This window comes from Lissotriton vulgaris, chromosome 8 (genome assembly GCF_964263255.1).
Source record: "Lissotriton vulgaris chromosome 8, aLisVul1.2, whole genome shotgun sequence".
Lineage (NCBI taxonomy): Eukaryota > Metazoa > Chordata > Amphibia > Caudata > Salamandridae > Lissotriton > Lissotriton vulgaris.
This window is the reverse complement of record NC_141696.1, coordinates 1,007,654,213-1,007,674,047: the sequence shown is the minus strand read 5'-3', so window position 1 is coordinate 1,007,674,047 and position 19,835 is coordinate 1,007,654,213. Positions and strand designations below refer to the sequence as shown.

General features: G+C 41.6%; 1 protein-coding gene across 5 annotated transcripts in view; it reads right to left on the bottom strand.

The window, feature by feature from the left end:
• DACH1 (dachshund family transcription factor 1) overlaps positions 1-19,835 on the bottom strand; it is a 595,151-nt gene that overhangs the window by 380,530 nt on the left and 194,786 nt on the right. For all 5 annotated transcript variants that reach the window (XM_086934898.1, XM_086934896.1, XM_086934894.1 and 2 more), the window contains exon 2: positions 5,174-5,289. In XM_086934898.1, the coding sequence (XP_086791024.1) occupies positions 5,174-5,289 (116 nt within the window). The remainder of the gene's footprint in view (positions 1-5,173; positions 5,290-19,835) is intronic.

The window sequence follows — 19,835 nt, the reverse complement described above, 5'->3', positions numbered from 1 at the left end:
TCAAATAAATTAAAGAATTTCGCGCCAACGTATTCCATCCACGTGGGAACACTTAAATAACAAAAACAGAGATGTGCCCAAAGAGTAAAGGATAGAAAATGTGAAGCATGTGAGTTCACCCAATGTTAAAATTCGGCATAATCTGCTTCAAAAAAACCAAATGATTTTAATGTTCCTCTTGGTTTCCGGACAATTGTGCTTCATTAAGACCACAACTGACTATTCCTGGTGCTACAAAACCATCATCTACGATTGAGAAATCATACTTTTGAAAAGTGAACATATGCAATTTGAATATTAATGTGCTTCACCGCCATAGAAGGTTGGTCTCTGATACAAAGCTTCATTATTACATGGACTTGTGAAAACAAGGGAAAGAGAGGGAAAAGGAGAGACAAAGAGATAGATAAAGACAAAAAGGAGAGGTAGAATAAGAGGAAAACAGACAAAAGAAGAATACAATTATTTAATGCAAATTAGCATTGCGAGATTGAGGACACAAAAGAAGCAAAACAACACAGTTGGTTAAATTCACAAAGGACTTTTGTGGCATAAGCATAGATTTACAGCGGAAAACACCTAATTTAGGGCTATCAGGAATTCACAAGAAAAATACTGCTAGGAATGAATGGATTTAGTACTATGGATTTCTCAGCGACAAGTGTAGAGACATTTACAATAGAATGGGAATTACCTTACAAGGCAAGTTAGACTTTCAGTATGTGAATACCCACAAATACATACATTGGTGACCTTTCACAAATTCTGATCTGAGCCTTTCCCACATTAGAAGTTGTCTTAATGTCACTTTGTCAAGAGCCGAAGTAAATCCCCTTCCAGGATTGGATGGGGGACTGATCACTCCACATTTAACTTACTGCCTTCCCCCTCCTATTTTTGCTGAATTTGTTTTTATTGGCCTTAGGACTCTGTGCACTTTACACCTGCTAACCAGTGCTAAAGTGCTTGTGCTCTCACTCTAAAACATGGTGCAATTGGCTTATACCCAATTGGCATATTTAATTTACTTGTAAGCTCCTTGTAGAATGCTATACCATATACCAAGGGCCTGTAAATTAAAGGCTATTAGTGGGACTGCAGCACTGATTGTGCCACCCACTTTAGTAGCCCTTTAAATATGTCCCAATACTGCCCCTGCTCCCTGAATGCAGTTTTAAACTGCTATGTCAATTTAGTATTTAAATTCCCTTAAAAAGCCTTAAACTCCTATTTTATTAGATATAAGTCACCCCTAAGGAAGGCCCTAGGTAGCCCATAGCAGTGTTCCGTGTATTTAGAAGGTTGTGCATGTACTTTTAAGATTTACATATCCTGGTAGTGATTTGTTTTTCATTCATGTGAGACCTGCCCCTCCCATAGGATAACATTGGAGATTCCTAACTACATTCAATACGCTGTAATTTCCTAATGGGAGCTGGTGGCTATATCATGTTTTGTGTCTATGAAATTATAATTGTAAACCCTCTTTAAATTTTAAAGCTGGATTTTTCATTACAATTTTGAAAATGCCACTTTTAGAAAGTTGGCATTTCCCTGCCCTTAGCTCATGTGTGCCTATAGCCTGTCTTGGGTCACATGACTAGGTGTAGCTGACAGCTAGACTTTGCGAATTCCTCCCAGACAGACACACAATAGAGGGATTATGTGTGCATGACTGAGTCATCTGCTGGTAGGATGGGGATGGAGCTGAGCACGTCCCCAATTACAACTGAATAGGCTGTGCACTGCCATCAGACAAAGGGTCTAACAACCCTGCATTTTCACTTCAGACAGCTTGGAGCCAGGGCAGGGGAGATAGAGAATTCCATGCACTTCACATCCAGTGTCTAGAAGCTTCTCCCACCTTCCAGAACCAGGACGCCACAGTAAAAAAGAAGGACCTCAGACGCCAATGCTTCAGTACACTTCTGGAACTATGAATAATTTGCCAGGAAGAAGGACTGCTGTGATCCTTCAAGGACGAATGCAAAAAGAACAATTGATGGACAGAATGCAGAACAATGTCATACATTGAAACAAGCATCTGAGGACCGGTTTAGGGGTACCTTGAAGGACTACCTCTCTCCTGGACTGCAGCTGTGAAGAAGCTACAGCCCAGCTGCCCCAACCTGCTGTCTGCTTCCCGCGTACCTGGGTGAGAAGTACTGGACCTGCATCTGTTGAGCCCAGAACCCAGAGTGACTCCAAGGGCTACATGGCTGCCCCCCAATCTGAACACACAGGGACATAACAGGATTCCACCAAACTTGCATCTGCACCTGGACACTGTCATCTGTGAGTCTACCCTGCCAAGTGGCCCACCCCAGTCCTGGACCCTTGCAAGTGAGCTTAAGGTGCTCTACCAATCTCTGTGGATCCAGCAGATGGACCCATCATCTCATCTGCTGCATGGCGCAGGAACCAATACACAGCTGCAGCTGTGTGGATTGAACCCATCCCAATGACCTGCATCACAGCACTTCAGAACTGCTGTAATGCCCTGACTGTGTGGCACATCCTCAGTACAGGCCCTTGCATCCCTCATCGATTTCAGCCTTGATGATGATGCCGAACTCCACATCGCAGCCTCACAGCTCTTCAGAACCGATGCACTGACGATGCACTGCCCGACTGAGCACTCTGTAGTTTGTGATGTATCCAAGGCCAGCACAGTAGTCCTTGGATCTCTGACATATAGTTGTCTAACTGCACTTCAAAAGCCAAGGATGCAGCTTGTGGAGTCCTGTGACCGCATCTTGTGCCTGACACCACCATGTATGTAAGAAGACTGTGTGTGATGATTGGCCCTATACTGCAAACTCAATGCTGACACGCACACCCAAATGTATAAACTTGTGATTTGCTACCTATTATAGTGCTGAATATTTGGTGTCAGGGAGCACAGTGCAAAGTTTGAATAGCGAAAAAGGAAGCATCTGTTCTAGCTATGAATGTATGCCTAGATAGGTGGTGTGTGTGTGTGTGTTTTTCCCAAAATATCAGGTCACCCTCTCACTGAGGCACTTTCAGTCACATCCAGCTTAATGACGTCCCTCACTCAAGTAATGGTAGAAATTCTAGTCAGATGTGGCATTTCTGGCGCGAGAAATCCCCCACTGGCACCATGTGGAAATTTCTGACATAATGGAGCAACCACTATCACAACAGAAGAGTTTTTGTGGATTGTGGGTATTTTGGCTTTAAGGGTCCATCACTAACAAAAGGGTTCTTGGTTGGCTATGTGTGTGTGTCTATTTTATTGAATCCCACCCTTGACACTATGGAATCATTTATTGTGAGATTTTGAACATGTGTGCTTTAGAGGGTACAACCATGGTACCATAGTGAACATTAGTGAACATTAATATTACATTATTGTCATTCTAGGCTTGATGTAGCCAACCGCTGCCATTATGGTGGCCATGAAATACCTGTAGTCAATACTAGTGTATTTTAGGAATTTCAGGTATATTTCTGGCCATAATGGCAATTATAGCAATTATGTGGGCACCTCAGGAACGTTGGTCGATACGTTTGATATAATGCTGTCAATCTTTAATATATATTTGACATTCTTGCCAACATAGGCGTAACAGAGATGGAATTCACTGCCATATTATGGACATTCCCAGTATATGATGATTGCACGGAGTCATAACTACTTCAAGTGTGGCAGTAGTATAAAGCAAAGCTAATATGATAATGTTTTGGGCCCAAATGTGTATTTATTAAGTGAGCATTAATTCATGAAAACGTTAAGATTTTGTTTGGAGGATTATAATTTATTTCTTCAAATGAAAAGTTTATGTTTGATACATTTTCATAAACTTTCAAACTGCCTTTAGTGGGTAAAATGATTGCATTTCCATCACATACAGAACTGATATTTGATTGATAATCCATGCTTAATTCAGGAGACATTAGGCCAGATGTGCAACCGTTTTGTTTGCGTTTGCAAACGTGAAATCAGCCCATTTTCAACGGCAACATAGGTCTGCCCTATGCACAAACCTTATTTTGTGAGTCTGTAAACTATCACCAACTCGCAAAATAAGGTTTGCGAGTTGCTATTATTAGGAAGTGGCGTGTCAAGGACGTACCTTCCTAATTGCGAGTTGCACTTCAATGTACGATTGTTTTGTGGCCGCAAAAAGGTGGTAAGCCACTTGCAAATGTGAAGGGGACCCTAGGGGACCCCTTCCCTTTGTGACTGGCAGCAAACATTTTTTTTAAGAGCATGCAGTTTAAGAGAATGCAGTGGTCCCAGGAACCACTTCCTACTCTTAGAAAATGAAACAGAAACGTTTCAGTTATTTTTCAAATGCAGCCTGTTTTATGGGCGTGTTAACTATTGCCAATGGGGTTGCATATTGCACCTGCCTCATGAATATTAATGCAGCGGCCAATTTGCGACCCAATTAGGAATCTCAAACAGTTTTTGAGACACTGTTTTAAATTCCACTTTGCGAGCCGCAAATTTGGAGTCGCAAGACTACACAATTTACGAGTCGCAAAATGGAAGAATCGTAAATCTTGATGTCCGAAAGTGCATGCTGCTATAGGTATATAGATAAAATGTTGATATATTTTACACTGTCTGAGGCCTAATCATGTTTGATTGATGCATCTTGTCCACATTCTCAATTAGGAACTTCTTTGCGATCTGAGTGCTAGCACTGATGTATAAGTTAGTAAGATATGTTTAACTCTGTTGACACTGGCACACATTTTTCAGATTGGTGTAACTTATATTTTCTGAACACTATTTCTTCCAGGTAGATTCACATCATAACGAATGATTGAAAATCTATCTATATAACATTGAGTGCAAAAACTAAAGGCAGTAGAATGAGGCAGTGAATAAAGGATCTACATATATTTTGAAAAATGTAAAATTGCTAGGCAAATTCTGCTGAATATTAACATGTTTTGCCACAATTTTTGGACGTTTCTCTAACTTGCTCTAACTCAGAGAAATAGTGTGTTAAATGAATTCAGTTTACATACTGCAAGAGCAAAAAAAAAACAGGAGGGTCCCTCTGCAACGCACTATCAAAGCCCATCATGATACGGCCCGAAGTAAATGTGAGACTTGAGCTTAGTGTGCAAAGGGGTGGCTGAAATATGGGTACAGAGACAAATAGCGACTGACCCGCTAAATGGGTTGTCTTACCTGTCGGCGGGATCATTCCAGGAGACATAAGTCCAGGGACTGTGTGCGGCATGATGTGAGAGTTCTCTGGAGACGTCACACTTTGAGTTCTTTTAGGAGGCCTTCCAGGTCTAGAACTGAAACAAATAAATCATTTGAAACATTTCCTCACAACCAAGCTGTTGTCTTGTACATTATTTCAAAGTTATTTCGAGTGATAACACGGACTGTAAATAAATTTGTTTCAAGGACGGTTGCATTTGCAGTTAGATGTAATAGACTTCCATCACTAATTAGATTACATGCTGAATTCATTTTCCTCATTGAAGATCAACGGCACTTGATGCATAATTCATAGGCTGCACCTCGTTACCTGCTTCTTCATATTAATATCTATACACAGTTTGAATTGCCTCGTTTGCATATGCTAAAGTTCTGCATGCAGCCTTCAGCATGAAAATTATGCACTAACTTGTAATAATTATTACAGTCAGGCTGCTATTGATTTATGAGACTTTTAAAAACCAAATATGTGTAGTACTTGTAATGAATGATATTTTAAGGTTCTTCAGGAAATTAAAAGGCAATGGCTGCCTGAGGAAATGTTCTGCTTGTTTGATTTAATACTACAGTTAGCTGGGAGGTGGAATGAAAGAGTGATTCAGACCCGTAGCACATTTTCCGATGATATGTTTTATTACTTCGCACTGCTAGCTTGATACCTCGATGATAAATGACAATACATATCTAATGTGTGAAAAGGTCTTGCATTTTTTTTATCATTTAAAAGATAAGTCAAGTTATTATTTAACCCCTCTTTTACAGGAGGAAAAAATGTTGCTTCTCCCACATCCCTGTTCAGCTTATAATGCACTGAGGAAAAAAAATGATGCTTAGAGATTTTTGCCATCAAAAGAAGGCCACGACACGCGAGACAAGGAGGGTTCCTGGTCACAGATCCTGGTCCGCGAGCCTAGATTGTATATCCCACTGAATTGTAGGAAAATGCAGAAACGTGGATGATGTGGCAAATTAACAGGTGCACAACTCCCATTGGGCAGAAAAGGCTTCAGCCCCCTCTAACCACTTCCCTCCTCTGTCTCAGGCCGGGCTGCTGCTTTGGGCTCGGCTGGGCAGTGTCTGGAGTCTTATCTCCACCAGCATGCCAACGTTTTTTACAGGTCTTTAAAGACCATTTTTATATTTATATACCTTTGTAAACTGGTTATCAAGGCTTAGTTTATTTCCTGGTTCTAGTACTCTCTGGGCTCCCACCTAGCCTATTTCTCACATTTGGATTTTACTTTTACTGCCATAGTGTGAGGATGCATTTAATAAAAAAATATATAAAGTAGGCTTGCCAAAAGAAAAATACCAGCCATTTGTTGTTTAAAGAGCCTGCAAAGGCTTCGTCTTGACACTAAATAGGATGATAAATAAAATAATATGTATTTATTTGTAATGTGACTTTTCTGTCTTTGTTCCCTTTTATTATCAGTCATGATCATTCATGCAGCCCTAGAATACAATTAAAAATGCTTTCTATTTATGTTTGTTGTTCCAAGTATGCACAAGCTACTGCTTAGATTTGTAAAGTCTGGAACATCATTATAATAAGCTGGAAACCCTAATCACAAGACTGGAAGTTTGTTGCAGTATGAGCAAAATATTTATTTCCTCCACCCTCGAGCCCTGAACAGGGCCAGACTGGTGACGCGAACCGGCCTTGGGAATTGAATTGGACCGGCTGCAGAGAAGGGGGTGGGGGCTGGGGGTGCGTGGAAAACACTGCAGCTGCTTTTGGTACAGGGGGTGCTATTGCAGCACTGCTGCAAAACCACCCCCTGTACCAAAAACAGAACCCACCGGTCCAAAACCGCCCCCCACCGTTCTGGCCCACAGAGAAAAGGCTGGGTGCTGCTACGGCCAGTCCAGCCTGTCCCTGAATTATGCCATAATAGCAATAGTTTAACTGATATCTGAACCGCTACGATTGGCCTCAATAACATGCTGAGTTACTTCCAGTGTATGGGAATGCACCCTTCAGTCAGACAACTCGCTCCTCATTCTCGCCCTTCACTTTCAAACTCACCCTGTACTAACAGCGATTACAATGCACTCACACTGATTACACTGCACTCGCGACATTCACCCTGCTCTCACAATGACCACACAGCACTTATGCCACTCACCATGAACTCACACTGTTCTACCTCCCTTTACTTTCTACAGAGGTCACAGTAGCACACTGCTCACTATGCACTCACAATGCACTTGTGCTGTTCAACCTGTACCTCACCCTGCAGTCACACGAGCACACTACACACCCTGCACTAATGGGACACTTCACTCACCTGTCCCCCTCAATGCTCACTCTGCAATCTCACTCAAACAAGCCCATCACTAACCATACAGGTATACGTCTTCCTCTGCACTTACATCCAAACCCAAATTCATATTGTCACCTCACTCACCCTGCAGTCAGTCCTCTCACCCTACTCTCACACTGTTGCATTGTTCACCGTGCATTCACATGGGCACTCCTGTCACCCACACACCGCAGAGGGTTAATGTGCCTGCTACAAAGAACGTGTACCATGCCGATCACACAACTGAGTGTGAGAAAACTACATGTAGCCCTATAAAAAAGATGAAATATTTGTCAGAAAGGGGCTATACAGAGATGAGGTGCATTGTTGGTGAATGATATTGAGGGAATTCATGGAGAAGGAGGAAATGGGGGCGTGGTGCCAAAAAAGACTGTTCCACCGTGCACAACCAGTGCTGGGGCCAGCCCTGGCTGGGAGTCTTTCCCCACCCCGAAGTTTGGGTCTTGTTGCGCCCCTGCAAGCCATCAAGTCTGAGATAATGCATTGGCTGATTGAGACGATGAAAATTATTACATGAAGTACACAGTCTGGCATAAATGTCTGTGCTGTTTCTTTTTTAGCTTATATTACAGAAGTGGACATACATCTCCTTGGGCTGCTGTCAGTACTTTTGAAATTCCAGCATATCTACGAGATGCCCTTCCCCATTTCTAAGGGAGTTCTCTCGTAAGTAAGGAAAAACCAGTTTATTGTGAGCATCTTGCATTTGATGTACCACTCAACTATTGGGAAGAATATAAATAGTGTGGAAAATAGACTTTTTATCTTGACACTCGCTCAGCCATTGTGTATTCTGTATAAAAGTGTATCTGTTATCCTGCCATTTACTCCACCATTTTGTGCTATACCCTTCATGACTGACCTCTCTGGAACACTCTGGAGCTCCACTTTTGACCTGCCACATTTCTGTACGGACACTCACACCCTGTTCATGTTTTGGCCTGCCACAAACTGACCAGCCCATGCTCAACCAGTTGGGCAGGGAGTTATCCGGATGTTTATCGTCCTCACCCTGCACACTACGCCCTTCAGGGGTCCATGCAAACTACCATTTGCGGACTTATTTTAATAAGCATGCTTTTCACCTACACCCTGCAGGGGCCTCACCGCTACCCTCTGTGCTTATCAGATTAACATTTGTTTGACATATTAGCATGCCTTTTTCACCTATGCCCTCCAGGGGCCAAACCGCCAACACATGCTGATTGTATCAGAACTGATCATTATTTGTCTGTAAATGTTTGAAGTTTGTTACTGTTCACCTGGCACGCACGGGGTGGGGATGAAGGGTATATAAATTGCAGAACCAAAGCACTGATCAGACTGCCTCCTCAGACAGCTATGGGTGTCTGTTGTTGATGCTTTCTCTCTCATGAGATAGTAATAAATATCCTTTCTCTCTGGCTCCAGCATTGGTCTCAGTTTGTATTCCGGACCCGTGGACTAAAGGGTGATCCCTGCCCCTTTTTTGTGGTCCCCCGAAAGACCCCCAAAATCCACAATAGTGCCTGAAATACTACCATCCGAGACAAAAATGATTGTTTGCATGCACCCTCCGTCAAACAAAGGGCCTATATTTGCAGATTGCACTGTAGTAATGTTCCTTTGCTGCCCCCTTCTGATGGCTCTGCAAGGCAGATGACTTAAATAAAGGTTTGCTTAGCACTGAGAAGCAAATAGAAATTTATGCCATATGTATGGCCTGGGAGAGGGCTGTCCTGAACCCTCCCTGCTTTAGCAGCTACAGTGGGGGTGGGGTTCTTTATGGGCCTCTTCTAGGTGCTCATAATTAATGCTATAAGGAAGGATCAAAGATGGGGTGATAGAAAAAGGAAATCAATTTGGAAGGATGAAAGGAAGGAATGGAGAAATTTAGAAAGGATGAAAGAAAGGTAGGAAGTGTAATTGGAAGGATGGATAGATGACTGGGTGAAAGGATTTAAGTGGAGGTGTGGATGAAAGGATGAGTGAATGGAAAGGTGGATGGACAGATAAAAAGATGACACAGTTAATGGAAATCTGGGAGGATGGATGGATGGATGGATGGATGGATGGACAGACAAGATGGGGGGAAATATGGCAGAGTAAATGGAAATCTGAGTTTATAGATGGACAAAAGAATCAATTAATGGATGAACAGCTTTATTGATGGATAGGGAAGGCAAAGCATGAATGTATGACTTGATTGATGTATTGATGGATGCCTGCATAGATGATGGAATTGTGAACAGATGGATGGATGAAATGGCCAATGGACGGTTGGTGAAAGACTGAATGGGGACAAAAGAATGAAAGAATAAATGGATGACAGAATGTAAAGGTGAGAAGGTGGACATCAGTGGATGGATGGAACGGTGAAAGCATGAATGAATAGATGCTTGGGTGGAAGTAACAAGGGAGCTCTTCTAGGTAGGTTCAGGCTGAGTTGCTTCACTTGGTTTGTGCAATCAGAGCTTTGGTTTAAAGTAAGTTTTTTTTTCATTTTCTGACTTCTCCTTTGTTCCGTGAAGTGTACATTTAGAGGGATGGAGACATCAGATGGCAGTCTGAAGAGTTCCCTGAATAGCCATGGATATGGAGAGTGCTAGCCATCTTTAAACGTTTACGCCAAAGTGTTACTATATGTCTGAAAGGCTAACGCCACACACTGAGTGCCCAATCTTTGACTGCCACTCTTTTCATCAGTATGTATTGTGTCACCACAAGGACAACCCTCTATGCCCACGAGGCTCAGTGTCAGAGTTAGCTCTATATATATATATATATATATACAGAGTCCAGAGAGGGTCTCTTTTCATGTATGTTGAAACAACTTGCCTATGAACCAGAGATCATAGATTGTGTCTTTTGTATATAGTTTATGTATCTGTGCACACACATAAGCACTATGTCATCTTCACTTATTTATTTGGGAGGTTAATACTATTTGTACTGTCATTTGTATACATATAGGAGGATAATGTAGATCAGTAACAGAAACCTTCCCAGTCTGACTGTGTTTTGTAGAGTGAGAACTAACCACTAGCTGCCAGAATAATACAATGATTATTGGTCTCCCCAAGTGAGGGTAAGAGGGTGGCCTACTTCATGAAAAGAGACCCACTGAGCACTCTGTATACATAGCTATCTCAGTAATCACACATGCATGGGTGGTCTCTATCGGAACATTAACAGACGAGCAGATCAGAACAAACCTCTTCGAGTATGTAGCATTCATACTAAAGAGTTGTGCATTTGCCCTCTCTTGAATTCCACACCTTGTAAAATATGACAAAGCACACTGTCGCGCTATCTGTTTATGTTCAGAGTCCTCTGCCCCCAGTGGGGAGCCTCCACAGCCCTAAGCTTACTATAAAATTTCAGTTTTGGGAATAACGAATAAGAGCAAACTTACTCAAACAAGTAAATGTAAACTTACTCAATAATGTAAATTTAAACTTACTCAAACATGTAAATTTAAACTTACTCAAACATGTACATTTAACTTTGTGAATTAGGCCCTGTATAATTTTGTCTTTAAACACTTTAGAAAAGAAACACATGGGGGTACTTTTAGAAGAAAATTATTTTAAAATGTACGCCCGTTATACACTTCTAAAGAAAGTCTGAATGTAAGATTGTGTCACAATCTTGCAGAAGAAGGGGAAAAACCTTAGACCTGAATGACACAAAACTCAAATCAAGTAATTTCAATATATAAATAGGAATATATAATTTAACCTTATCTATGAGATGTTATAAAAAGGGAAAGTTAAAAATGTAAACATGTCACTGGCCTTACCAGTAGAATTGCCAAAACCGAAGTAGTGACCTCACTATAATCCGAGAAGGGGTGAGTGCCAGGGGAAGCCGCAGAGAAAAATGTAAAACATGGCTTGATATGCTAGGGTGAATGCATGGTTGTACCAACGTTAATCTTACTTTCCTTTTTTTTATTTCTTTACCTTACCATAATTTAAAGACACTTTGCACACAGCTTCCATGCAATTTTGAAGTGAGAGGAAAGATGGGAAACATGGCAGACCTCTTGAGGGTCAGGCAAAGTGTAGGCCCCACCTACACTGATGATGGCGGCCAGATGGTGACACACATGTGCACCAGCTGCTACCCAGTTACAAAGGAAGAAACTGAAAACGCGACTCTTCGAGAAACACCCCACCTGCAAGTAACAAGAGTTATTGCATTCCCTTTACAAGCACTAGGTGGAAAGGCACCTTCACCTGTGAGTAAATTTCTATCGGCTCCCCAGTGCAATACTTCCTTCCTCTTGTGCCACTTACAACAGTTTTACAGCTGATGTATCCCTGCAACTACACTTATCATAAGGTCTGCATCACTTCCCAGGGACTGAAAATTGTAAGTGGGGAAGATATATTGTATTCATCTTTTTTATGTGTGTCCTCCTATATATACAGTAATTATTTAGTCCAAAACACATACTTTAAAGCCTTACTGTAGACGGAAACAGTCATTTGCCATTTAAACACACATAATCACATGTATATTTTTCAAATTCCCTTTGTAAAAAGACATCAGTATTTTTATGAATTCTCCTTAAATTCAATTTCATTTCTTTAATCCTGTACTTTAATAAAGTGGCATCTTGTAAAATTAGGTTTTAAAGCAAAAGAGCAGAGAATTTTGCTTAGCAGCATAACTGCTGTGTTATGGTGATATATTTTCAAAATGACTTCTTAATCAATTGTCAAGATATAATATCTTGCCAACATGTTACTTCTAAACTTACCATTAAATAAATGAGAAGAGTTTGTGACAGCAAAGCCTGCACTGTATGAAGTATTTGGCTATGACAGTGGTGTAACAAAACCTCAGTGGGTCCCCCTGCATTGTGAGGGGCATCCATTACACCAATCCCTACCTGCCTTGCTTCATCTGAGTGTTTTATTTGTTTGCAGATGGCCAGCCCAAGGGGGCCGTTTGAGGTGAATGGTGTGAGGCCCCCTCCACACCTGGGGTTTGAGGTTTGACTTTACGGCTGTTTAACCTGACAGCTTTGGTAGAGGCTTCCCCCGACTTTTTTCGACTGCCTCCCTCCATTTTCTGTACCCATTTTTGCTGGCTCTAGGACTCTGCGTACTTTAGCACTGCTTATCATTGCCAAAGTGATTCTGTTCTCTCCCCTAAACCATGGTAACATTGGATCGTACCCAATTGTTATATTTAATTTACTTATAAGTCCCTAGTAACATGCACTACAGGTGCACAGGGCCTATGAATTATGCTACTAATGGTCCCGCAGAACTGATTGTGTCACCCACGTAAATAGCCCCCTAACCATGTCTCAAGACGGTCCTGCACGTGCAGTTCGCTGTCACCATGACTTGGTAGATAAAACTACTTGCCAAGCCCTGAACTCCTCATTTAATTACATATAAGCCACCACTAAGAACGACCCTTGGCAACCCAGATGGCAGAGTGCTATATAAGCAAAGTGAAGGACGTGTGTGTATGCTTTAAATGTCCTGGTAATGAAAAACAGTCTATTTCGTTTTTCACTATGGTAAAGCCTACTCCCGTCATAAACTAGCATTGGGAATTCCCTTACATACTTCTAAGTGGTATTTCCTGGTCCTGGGGAAGAAACGTTATCATGTTTGGTATGGGTGGAATAGTACTGATAATTGCACTGTGCTAGTAAGGGTGGATTTAGCACTACTAGCATAGAAATGCCATTTTCAGACAGTGGGAACTTTTATGCTTTTAACTTTGCTCTATGTGAAATCCAGTCTGTCTCCAATACCAATATGGACAGGGTGACAGATTCCATTTGTGCATTATTCCCTGACAGTCATAAACCCAGGAAGGCCAGGGGTGGTTGAACACCCCTCTACATAAATCTGCATTCCAATGGTGGGCCTGGGCAGAGGACAGGAAAGACAAGGAGTAATGACCTGGACCCACACAAATAGCCGGTGATCCCCACAGATAACCTGGCAGAAAAGACTGGCTTGGAAGGGGTGCTCATGCATTTCAAAACCACTCTTTGAAGTCGCCCCCACATCAAAGGCACATTTGGGTATAAGTACTGGGTCTCTGACCCTCCCATATCAGACACTTCTGGACCTACACCGAATCTCTGTCAGAAGAACTGCAGTGCTGCTTAAAGCACTCAACTGTACTGTTTTTCTGAAAGGACTGCGTTCCTGCTTGTTGCCCTGCTGCTCCTGACTCTGCTGAAAGGAGACCTGGAATCTGCCTTCCCCCCAAAGAGATCGCTAAGGGCTTGTTAGCTTGTCTCCTGTTTCAGAAGTCTCATGGGCAAATAAGACTTCCTGTAGTTCTGCTGGTGCTGCTTGACTCTGCCTTTTGTGAGTCCTACCCTAGCCTGAGATGCCTTCCCCAAGGTCTGGGCCTCAGACGTGGGTTTTGCATCTAAATTTCTGCCTAATCTGTTGCAAAGCAACACAAAGCCTTACCGCACAGCTGACAGCTCTCGCATCTGATGCCGGACAACATAAACCCTCACAAAGCCCTGCCACACAGCCTATTGGTACTGATGTAGGACTGCGCAAAGACTCGGCATGCAGAGTGCACCCCAGGATCCAACGTACTGTGTTCAGTGGGCACAAGTGGGTCTCTGTAGCCAGCCCATTCTCCATTGGGGTTGGCCTGAACTTTGAAATTGCACTGGTCCCTGGCGACCTGAAGTAACCATTTTAGCCTTTCCTGCATTGGAGTATTTTTGTGGTGTATTTACTGTGTTTTATCAATTATTGCATAAATACTTTACACATTGCCTTCTAAGTTAAGCCTGCCTGCTCTGCACCAAGCTACCAGAGGGTGAGCACAGGATAATTTAGTATTGTGTTGTGACTTACCCTGACTGGAATTGTGGTGCCTACTTGGACAGTGTGTATACCTCTGCCAACAAGAGACTTGATTTTGAACAACAGTACAAAAGGAAAATTGAATTTACAACTGCCATTTACACAGAGCCTGGCCTCTGCTTGTAAGTTCCAAGTCAGCATGGGGAACAAGGTAGCCTGGGCTGTGATTTTCACTAATGAACTTAGTACTGCAGGGGTCATAATGGAGGTGCATAAGCCGAAGATCAAGCATGGACAGTGGGTTGTAGCTTCTTGTAGGCTTCGGTCCTTGCTTATGATATGTACTCAGTGGTCAAAAGTAGGGGTATCTGAGGGCCATGACGTGCCAATACTTTTTTATTTTAGAACAACATGTTCCCCTTCTTTATGTAGAAAGAGAACTGTCCCAGGGCAGTTAATCCGGCAGTTGAAATGCTTCAACTGAAGTATAAGGCAGGGAGTCGCCCCTGCTGTTAAAGCAAGAGAGGCTCAGATAGCTAAACAAGCCTTCTTGCCAGGGTGTCTGCTTCCCTAAAAGAAATGTAAATATGTGCAACTGATCAATCTGCAAATATAAAGGATTCTTGGAAGTTGGTATAGGCTTTAATTGAGGGAATCACATGAATTTTTCTGATGGCACACATTTTTATTCGTTTTTGAGACATATTGTAAGGGAGCTACCAGCTAGGCTGTAAAGTGTGTGCTTTTAAAAGACATTTATGAAGAAATTGCACTACGTACATTCTGAGTATTACTAATATCTATATTTTAGAAGCACTTTTTTTATCTTAAACTTTTTGCACATTTTGTAGCAGCCTATCTTATACAGTGTGTAATGCAAGTTTAAAATAATGACTTACGTGTTTACAGCAGTTTCTGTAGCAGACTAGGAGCTTGCAGCACTAAACATACACAAATCACTATTTTCCCCTCCATCAACCAAGAATCAATTCAGTGGCTCTTTGGTACAGTGCATTAACTAATAGAAGATTCATAATTTACAATAGTACATTTCCCACTGAGTAACTTCACTTGCATTTAATTTTCATTTAAGGTATGTGTTATATCATATGTATTTGCCTGAAGTTGAAAGACCGAAAAGAAGTTACAGAATATTTTGTATTTTTTAGCCACGCCTTTGGTCACGCTCCCAACTCACTCACCCCGCCCCTACTGCAAACAAAGCCTCACATTTCCAAAACATTTTTTAATGCACTTCGACCACAGTATGCTGTGACTAAGCAGTTTGTGGCATATGCACTAAATCTGACCAAATTAGATTTAAAAGGCATGACCAGTGCAATTCATTATCCCTGAACCCTTTACCTAGCCTTAAAGTCCAACATTCAGTACAAGAAAAATAACGAGCATGTATGCAACACGTTGCTGCACAAATAATGGGCTGCACTTCTACCTAGTAGGTAAATGTATCTACTGACTTATTACAGTAACTGTATTACCCAAATAGGTCATGATGCAATGCTACTCTGTGATTTGCTGAGTTAATGCTTATATTAATCACCTAGTTACCAGGCATGTATGAAAGGACCTGGTCACAGCGACCAGTCTAGACCTTGTACTCTGCTCGATATGACGAATCCATTGAAAATCAACAGACCCATGTAAAAATATTCACACATGGCCATCCTCATGAATAATAAGAAGATGGGATGTTGTATACAATAGTTCAAGTACAGACAAAAGCATACAGGAAATTGCACACCTTTTTCCATGCTTCACTTTAGGTAATTCGATTTTATGGCAACTACTGTCCGTTAAATGGACATTGGTTATGAAGAAAATTGACCTTTGGCATGGCACAGCTACCACTGGTAGACTAAGCAGCAGTCCTAGGCAGCCACATATTTTCTTCCCTGATGCTGCTGGCTGCCATAAATAAATTGGAGCAGGTTCCCTGTGAACGTCTTTTAGTCTGAGGATCACTACTGTCTGCTGAGAGGAGGTGTGCATATAGCATTTTCTGGGCCCACTTGCTTACCACTGGTCCTCCCATGGACCTTTTATATCCGACTGCAAGGTGATGGGAGTTAGTAATTGACATTCAATCAAATTTCAATTAACAGTGGAACCCATTTGGCTACACAATGAGGACCAGGAATTGGTAACCAAGTTTAAGAAGATTTATTGCAGTTAAAGTACACCACTCTTAAAACCATGTTGTGAAGGTACAGAATAACAGCGGCTAGTCCTAGCCTCCTAAAAACATTTTTTATGTTTATGTTTATGGGATTTGTAGAGCGCATGACTACCCTTGGGCATCTCAGCGCTATTGAGGCAGTTTAGCGGAAGTGAGTACTAGTTCTGTGGAAAGTGCCAGGTCTTAAGTTTTTTTTCTGAACTGTGTTTCTTCTTGGATAGATCGGATGTCTGGGTCTAGTCTGTTCCACAGCTTGGGTATCAGATTGGAAAAAGATCTTCCACCCCATCTGGCTTTTTTTGCTAAGGTATCCTTCATGAGAAACTTTGATCTTGACCTGAGCTGTCGTTGGGGTGTGTAGTGAGTAACCAGGTTTTGAATGAGTGCCGAACCCCTTCCGTGCATGAGGCGATGAGCCAGATTGAGAGACTTAAATTTGATTCTGGCATGAACCGGAAGCCAGTGCAGTTCCTTCAGTCTTACACATTGAGGAAGACTATTATCAAACAAACATACAGCTTGGTGATTGCAATGCAAAAGAGCAGCATCAATATTTGGTGCTCAGAATCTAAGACTCTCTCGCCTATACATTAGTAATCTAAATCACCAAAGTACAGAGGATGGTTAGTTAATAAAGACACTCACCAATCAGGGGATTTCCATGAAGGAAATTAGGACAAGACAAAAGGAAATCAAGTAGGAAAGTGTTAGAATCTCAGAAGCTTAGTCAAGAGTCTTCTATGGGTCAGGAGTAAGTGTCAGCCTAAGCCACACTTAAGCAAGAATCAAAAGGAAGCATTTGAAGTCTAATCCTCATGAAATCCTTTCAGGTGGTGGCCATTCAAGTAGAAATGCCTGCAAGGAATCCGCAAGAGAAAACTGCATAGGGTCTGCAGAAGGGCTCAGAAAAATGGATTTTGCATGGCATCAAAAAGAAGTCAGGAAGGAATTCAGAAATCAGTATGAAGGAATCTGAAGTCTGAAGGGTTCTGAAGTCTAAGGGGTGAACACTATATTATAACTCACAAAGTCTTTGGAAAACACCCCCTTGATCACACCAGGAGGGTTCTATTGTCCTCATCAGTTCTCAGGTTGCAGACTGCAACATCACCACGCTATTCCACACTAGACATGGGAACAACCTCTCTTTTTCACACAAACGTGGATTGCAACATTTGCTCAACTACTCTTTCAGTTAACAATCTGGTTCCCCATGTTCCCTTATCAAGGTCTTCTTCTCAGACTCTTTCCCCTATCTCTAGTAAAGTAATGTATCTATTCTAAACTGACAATGCATGTGAATACCTGCAAGAAATTTCAAGTTAGTAGACAATGGTGAAACATATTTTATTAAATGCAGCATGGTGAAATACAAGCCTAAACTGTTAGGAAAAGTTAAACATTAATTTCAATTGAGCACATTTAATATTCGAGTGCACATTAAAACAGAAAAGAATATACGTTTCCGATGCATTGTATAAATATGCATAGTACATGTGACATACAGTAAATGTTGAATTCGATCAAGTGTAAGTATGGCTAAGAAGTACATTTCAATGCATATATGTGTAACATTAATGCACACATTAGATAAACGGTGTTGATTTAGGTACAACCACATTCTACAGATATGAGGGTGGTTTTAATCTAATTTTCAAGTCAATATGTCTTAATCATACGTTATAGCATGTTTATTAAAGTCAAATTTTACCTTCTTAATGAGTACACTATCTATTAAGAGAGGATGGTTCTAGAATTTATTAGCACCTCATTCACTCAACTTAATTGGCATGGTTAAACACACACTTATGAGTAAATGTTCTGATTCTACAATAAATGCACTCTTTAATAGTAATGTTGAAAGCAACATTTCTATTAATCAGTGAATCTCATACGAAACATGTACTAAGTGCACTTTCATGTCACATATCAGTGGACATTCCCTGACAGAATTTGTGAGGTGTAAAGAGTGGGCAACTTTGCGCTGCACCAGTGCTAAACAACCACGTATTGTCCAAGCCAAAAGGTATGACTTTAATGGGCAAACACAAGCATGAACCACAAAATTACAAAGACTATATCTGCCATTTCCATGTAAATCATCCTGTGTGGAACCGAAATTTAGGAGACTATAAGCAGGCACAGACACAAAAGGCACAGGATGCACTTGAACATGAATCAGGCACAAATAGCCTGTTCATATTCTGCAGTGTTGCTCTGCGGTTACAACTCTAGCCATTGCTGTGTCTATTGTGCTAGAATCTGTTTTTGCTTTTGTTGTCGCTGCTATGGTAGAAGCTGTGGTTGCTGCTGTGGTTGCTGATGTTACAGAAGCTGTGGTTGCTGCTGTCACGGCAGCTGAAACAGCTTGTGGGATAGCTGCTGTGGTGGAAGATGTTATTGCTTTTGAGGGTTGCTTTTATGGTTAAAATAGTGGTTGCCCCTCTGGCATCTGAGGTTAATGTTTTTGTGTCTGCTGTGGTTGTTGCTGTAGTGAAAACTGTTGTTATCGCTGAGGTTTCAACCCGTTCGCTGCTCATGACGGCACGGTTGAGCTGTGCTTATGATGAGCTGAGCTCGTCATGAACAATGGGGAAACATCAAAGCTCAGCATAGGAGGGGAAAACTCAAAGCAGCCAAGGTGTTAACAGTAGTTGCTTGTGCTGTCCCTGTGGTGGCAACACTTGTAATTGCTTCTGGTTTCCCTGCTATGGGATCAGGCTATGGAAACAGGAGTGGTCACAGTTGTGTTTTCTGCTTTGGTTACAACTGTGGACACTGCTCAGTCCCCGACTATGGTGTCAGATATGGTCACTGTTTTTGTCCCAGCTGTCATTATAGCTATGGTTGCTGCTGTGTTTTCAGCTGCTGTTATTGCTATTTTGAGAGCTAATGTTGCTTATAACGCAGCAGCTGCTGTTGCAGCTGTTTTGACTGCTGTTGTACCAATATTATATGTCCCTCACCAATCATCAATAAGAATTTGACTTTTTGATTATGCAACATGCAGACTTCCGTCAACATGTCGCTGTCTTTTCATTACTTCTTGTTTTGAAATTTCTACAGGTACCAGCATTTAGGTGAAATCATAAACTGCCTGTGTATAATCACATCCATTCTTCATCTTTAGGTGACTAACCTTACAAAATATATATGCATATCTTGATGTTAACATGCTCAGACATGTAAAAGCTGTTGTTACTTCTCTGGTCTCTGCAGTGGTGAAAGTTGTTTTCACTGCTGTAGTCCCTTATGTTGTGAATATAGATGTTGATATAGTTACTGCTTTTGGGCGCAGTTACAGTCCC